Source organism: Austrofundulus limnaeus, unplaced genomic scaffold, assembly GCF_001266775.1.
Source record: "Austrofundulus limnaeus strain Quisiro unplaced genomic scaffold, Austrofundulus_limnaeus-1.0 Scaffold347, whole genome shotgun sequence".
Classification (NCBI taxonomy): Eukaryota; Metazoa; Chordata; class Actinopteri; order Cyprinodontiformes; family Rivulidae; genus Austrofundulus; species Austrofundulus limnaeus.
In genome coordinates, this window is record NW_013952749.1 from 238,389 (window position 1) to 244,520 (window position 6,132).

General features: G+C 42.5%; 1 protein-coding gene across 1 annotated transcript in view; it reads left to right on the top strand.

The window, feature by feature from the left end:
• The first annotated feature begins 200 nt into the window (after positions 1–200).
• Positions 201–6,132, top strand: part of galnt9 (polypeptide N-acetylgalactosaminyltransferase 9) — a 127,923-nt gene continuing 121,991 nt past the window's right edge. The window contains exon 1 of the mRNA XM_014022897.1: positions 201–1,358. Within this exon, the coding sequence (XP_013878351.1) occupies positions 1,118–1,358 (241 nt within the window). The 5' untranslated portion in view covers positions 201–1,117. The remainder of the gene's footprint in view (positions 1,359–6,132) is intronic.

Consider the following 6,132-nt stretch of genomic DNA (forward strand, 5'->3'; position numbering starts at 1 on the left):
GTGTGTGTGTGTGTGTGTGTGTGTGTGTGTGTGTGTGTGTGTAGGCCAGGCGCAGTTGCGTAACATGCAAATTTAAAAGCGTGCATCAAGTTGCCCACGTGCAGGAGACGTTAACCACGGCGCATCACGGATCAGCTCATCTGTTAACACGTCTTCACGCGCATTTTCACAGTTCACTAACGGAGGGGAGCTGCTCTGCCGAGTGGAAGCGGTCCTACTCTACTTGTGCCCACCCCTCTCTCCCCCAGCCAGTGCCTGAATATTCATGACTGTGGCTCGGAACGTCAGGACGCAGCGGCGGCTCTTCCTCCTCTCTGACAGGGAGAGGAAGAGGAGCGGAGAGACAACATGCCAAAACCCATYGGCACCGTTCGGCTGCGTCTGACAACAAATCTGCCCTCAACTCCTTTAAAGCTGCAGCATCGACCAGAGGGAGGCAGCGATTAACCTACAGGAGGAGGAGGAGGAGGAGGAGAGAAAGACGGAAAGAAAGGACGAAAAACAAGACAAGAGAGAGGGGAGAGATAGAGAGAGAGAGGTGGGAGAGCGAAACGCCGCCTCTTTCTCTCCTCCTCATATTTAGCAGACGCTCCTTCAGGTTCGGATGTGCAGAGCGGGACTATCTGAGTGAGCACAGAACGAAGAAGTGTCAGGAGATAAAAGCGGTGACAGTGGAGGGAAAATGTTTTGACGCGAGCAGCTCGAGCAGAGCTGAGGATGGAGGCGACGCATCCGTGTGAAGCAGCTGCTGCGGGCATGATTTATAGTGAGGATGCTGCCTTCCTCTGTCGTCCTTTCTCATTTGTAAAGTCCTGCTGAAGCTACGGAGCTGTTTATCTCCCACCCAGAAGACCCGTTCCCTGCCCTGAACTCCTCCCTCCCCACCACACGCACCTGCCCGGGCGGCGGACTGCGATGCTCCGCCGTGGAGGGAGCGCAGCCTCCTGAGCTGTCCGCGGTGCTGAAACGAGAGCAGCCGGACCCAGACCCCTCAGCTCACAGAAACACAGAGTGAGACAGGGGGGAGGGTGGGGGCGGACCGGGAGTGGGCGACAGAGCCGCGCATGGACAGCTGCTGGGCTTGACTCAAGCCAGCCGCGCCGTCTCCTCTTCGTTCATGGCTGTGGCACGCAAAATCAAAACTTTGCTGACCGTCAACATCCTGGTGTTCGTGGGGATCATCCTGTTCTCGGTGTACTGCAGGATCCAGGACCGGTCCGAGGAGCTCATCCAGATCGGCCGCGTTTCCGAGCAGAGGCTGCGAGCCAGGAATGGAAAAGTTTCCAACCTGGTGGACAGGCAGTCCATTCTTCAGCGGCTGGAGAGGCTGGAGGATGTGGTGTACAACCAGCTGAACGGTAGGAAGTGCCTCAAACTCCCCGCTGGCAGAGTTCATCCTGAGCAGCACTCATGTCCGGGCTTTGCTGCAGAAACCTGCTGTCATTTTACACCCCTAATAAGTTTGTGAAGCCCGAGCAATAATCAGTGTGTGTCTGTGACAAACGTGCTGCTGAGTGAGGGTTTGCTGCTTATTAGGAGGCTAATGAAGCAGGCTRATTCATTACATTCTGTTTGTGCTTACACTGTCTGTTTAGAAAGACTTTACARGTCTGTATTCTTTAACAGGCTGAACTTTCACTGACCTGTAATAACCTGCAATAATTCCAAGGATTTGTGTCTGTAATTGCATCAAGTAGTACATCTATAACAGCAGGTGAAACTGACAAATTCAGCATTCTGGATATTTGTAAAAGCTTAAGAAGAGGGCCATGCTTTGTGTGGCCCTTAAAGCCAAACTGCCTCTAAAAACTCAAAATTTGAATTTAATTTATGATCTGTGTCTTCACTCAGATCAACAGCTAATAAAAATGCATTATATTGCAGACTTTTTAAAAATATATTTAATATCATCATGTATCATACCATCATCATTTATTATCATCAATTTCAAAAATGGTTTTCAATCCCCATATTTTCTGTCCACATTACCCAGATAAACTGATTAGCCTAAACATTATGACCACAGACATGCATGAATACTCTTTAAAAATCAATGTTCTCCATAGTTTTCTCCAAGTTTYATCCCTAATCTTATTGTTTCATTAATCAGTCCAAATTAATGCTGAAGCGGTGGCCTTCAGAAAAATTGATTAAACGTGTGGTGGGTGTTCTGTTAGCATTTAGTCTTCTGGTATAGTTTATTCCAAATGTCAAATGTTAGATGAAATGAAAGAATGTTTACCTTTGTTGGCAGAAAACTTAATAGTTAACAATAGTTAAAACAAACTATTGGTTCACCTTGAATAACAGCTGCATATAAATGCCACTTTTAGGTTTTAGTCAGTTTTGCCGGATTTTTCTCTGCGGTCTGACAACATTATCTTAATCCATTATAAAGGAATGAATTGCTTCTTGTTTGGCAGTACAACAAAACAAGAAACAATGTTTCCCCACCTTCTTCTGCACAGTCAGGACTTTAATTGTAAAAGTTTCAAAATAAAAGACTTGACAATCCATTTGAATAGTTAGTAAATGGGACATTTTGTACAGCTTTATTCTCCTTCAGGAAAGGAAAACTAAACATTTTTGTARGATTCTGTTTTTATGCTAGGGCTTCAACAACTGTTTGAGGGTCACTCTGCCACTTTGAGTTTTCTTGTTGTCTGGGGTACAGCAACCCGTGGCTCTCGAACAATGAATCCTCTGAGTCACACAACTCTGTATGGAGACAATACAAATGTCTAACCAGTCGGACACTGCCGAGCGACTAAAATTACACCTAAAAATACTTATTTGGTGATCTTTATTTTAAATCCTTCCACAGATGGCTTGTATCGAATATCCTTTGTAGGGAAACATTCTCTTTGAGAGTTGTTGTTAATTATTCTCTGAGCAGAGTCTCTTCTTCAGCTCCAGTTGTGTCCAAGTAGCTCAGGCACAATTCGCACACAGCAGTCGGTTCTAAACTGAAGAGGCAAAACAAGCATCAGATGAACTAAAAAGCTGCCACATACACCCCACCTTACAGTTATMATTCAGTCTGGACCCTGAAGGGTGCAAAATATGACAGATAAAACTGATTTATTCTGAAAGATTTCATTTTCTTCGAGGCTGTTGCACCAAATTTCAAATAGTACCAAACACAATAATTCACAGAATTCATTCTTTAACAAATCAAGACATTCCACGTGAGAGACACAATCACAGCTAAGTTTTGCAATCTCTCTTAAACAAGTCAAAAACGCTTTTGTTTTCATTTGGGCTTTTTGTTGGACGGCGGTGCATCAGCAACATTTGCTTTCCATCACTGTCTTGTTATGATTTGTTTAGAGCTCTTTAATGATACACTTCCACTACAGGCCACCAACCTTTTTTACCTTCATCTGTGCACAAACCACAAATTTTATTCTACAACTTCAGGGTATGACTTCAGTGAGAGGAGGACTCAGCATACTGATAACTATTACCATGTCTACCAGCAATACAAAATAATTGCTCATTCCTTCAATTGTTTATTGTCTACCAATGGCATGCCATCAGAGAGGCAGCAAAGACCAATTAGATTTGGAGGACATAAGTCAGAGAATCCCTTCTTTATGGCTGCCTGATGGCCAGTCACCAGACTCCCAATGAGTAAACAACAGTCAAGCTTTTTCRGCAGCCATTGTGCCCAGAAATGAGCAGCATGAGGGTTATCAGCAGCACTGCTCTCCTGTTGATGCCATCAACCTTGGAATGATCAGATGAGAGGGTTTTAAGCTTGTTAACAAGCTTATGAAGCACTGTTTGACCCTTAGTATCGCATTAGAATCAGCAAATACCTCTTTAGTGGTACTTACCTTCTCAAGCTTCAAAAGTTTAAAGGCCTTAACTGAACACTGTGTACTGCATATAAGGGGAGCTGCCATTATTTAGAAGGAGACTGCAGTGCATGTGATTAATAGTATTAAAGTGAATTAAACTTGATGAAATAACGATTGTAGGGGTCACCTAGACTGAAATAATCAAGAAAACTGTCTTGGACCTCTGACCTCTGATGGGCTTTTAAAGAGACACAACTGTTCCACTTAGAACTGAATTTAGGCCACCACAGGTTGCCTTAACCTGTAAGAGATAATCTCTTTTTCTTAATCAGATAATGAACAGAATAATCTTATTTTAGTTTGATTTATTGTTCTCTTAACTGAAGGTTAAGAAGTAATGAGGTCCATCTCACTCTGACTACTGGGCAGAAAATGTGTTAGTCATTTAAAGGGGTTTTCTTTAGTTCTGCCTTCAGAGGTCAGATTAGAAAAGGAAGAAATCAGGGAAAATGTTAGTTCAGAGACTTGCCTTTGCCTCCTGAAGCTAAACAAAGATTATTGCTTCTGTGTAGTTCAGAAACGAAACATATCATGACTTGTTTAGTGATTACCTCTGCCAAGGGGAGGAAGTAATGTTTTTGGTCGCATGTGTCTGTCTGTCGTTCTGTTGGTCTGTCTGTGGACAAAATTACTCAAAAACTTGTGGATGGATTGTCAGGACATTTTTAACACATGTGGATATTGGCCCAAGGAACACARCATTAAATTTTGGTGATRTTCTTGATCACGATGCGGATACAGCAATTTTTCTTTTAATTCAACCGAATCAGCCAGGCTACGCAAAGTGTCATTATGTCAGACACAAGCCTGTAGGAAACAGGAAAAAGAAGTTGCAAAGTCGCTGGGACTACACGTCCCAGGATGCCTACTATCGGGAAAGTTGTAATTATTCTGTTATCAACTAGTATTGGTGATGTTACATGCTGTCTGAAGACATAGAAAAAGAAATGTCATTCTCTTCAYGTTATGGGAATAAATTTTTCTACTCTGATTTTTTTTGTGATATTTTGGTCCACTGTGGTAATGAACTGTGTCAAAATGAAACAAACACTCTAAAATCATAAAGATTAGGTTGTGCTGAAAATAATACCAAATATGGCAGGGTAAATAGGTTTTAAAGTGAAAATATAGAGGTAAATTCAAAGTTAGTCAAAAAYGGCCATTGATCCCAGACCTCAGAGGGTCAAGAACCTCCTTCCGCTTCTGTYCCGCCCATTTCAGCACGGGGCGGGTGGGCTTGTGTGCTCTGTGATGAGGAAGCTATGCTTGGAGACACAGCCCAGAGGAGGAGCTGATCCCAAAAGGCAGTTCTAGTCCCAGCCGGTCATTTTTGCTCCCCTGCTTAGCTGCTTCAGGACACTACAGGATTTTTAAAACATGCATGAATGAGTCAAAGCAAGACTCTGGGCATGTTTTTGATGAGAGGATAACATTATAACATCATATAAAGTTCAAATAAGTAGATTTGACATGATATTTCCCCTTTTAATCACATTCATACATTGATGAGACACATCAGAGTCAGTGACTGAATAGCAGGGAATCAAACCACCAACTCTCCAATTAGATTATGATTCCCTTACCCACTCATCCTTCGCCACCCCCTTTCTGTACAGCATTTCTATAGACTTATATAGAAGAAATGTGGCTTGTGTTCCTCCTCGTTCTTCTTCTGCTACCACTTTTGAATCAGAGTTGTCTTGCTGGTAATATATATATTTCTAGAACCTGTTCAGCAGTAAAATGCACACTCATGGCTGCAGCAGAGAGGATTTGGGTACTGTCATCTGTAGCACCTTTATGGGCTCTGAGCAACCCCAAAGACTAGTAATATTGTTACATTTTGTTCATGAGAACCTGTACTTTCCTGATCCTTTTGTCCTTAGTAGGATGGCAAAAAGGTACACATAGCCTACAGACCAGGTGGCAATATTGTTACACTTTGATCATGTGATTCTATATGCTAGACACCTTCATCTATAGCACCACTCCCTTGGCTACCACATCCAAGCAGTGTACAGGCAAAACAATCCACTGGAGAAGACCATGTTTTGTCATTTTTTTTTGTCTGCGACTGATGAATCTTAGATTTATTTCATTTGCATATCTTTGTGGTGTGTAATTGACTCTGTGATAGTGATTTCAATACAAAATGACTGTTGGGTCAAAATGACCTGAAAACATTTGTAACTTATTTTGTGTGGCTTATACATACATACATACATACATACATACATACATACATACATACATACATACATACATACAT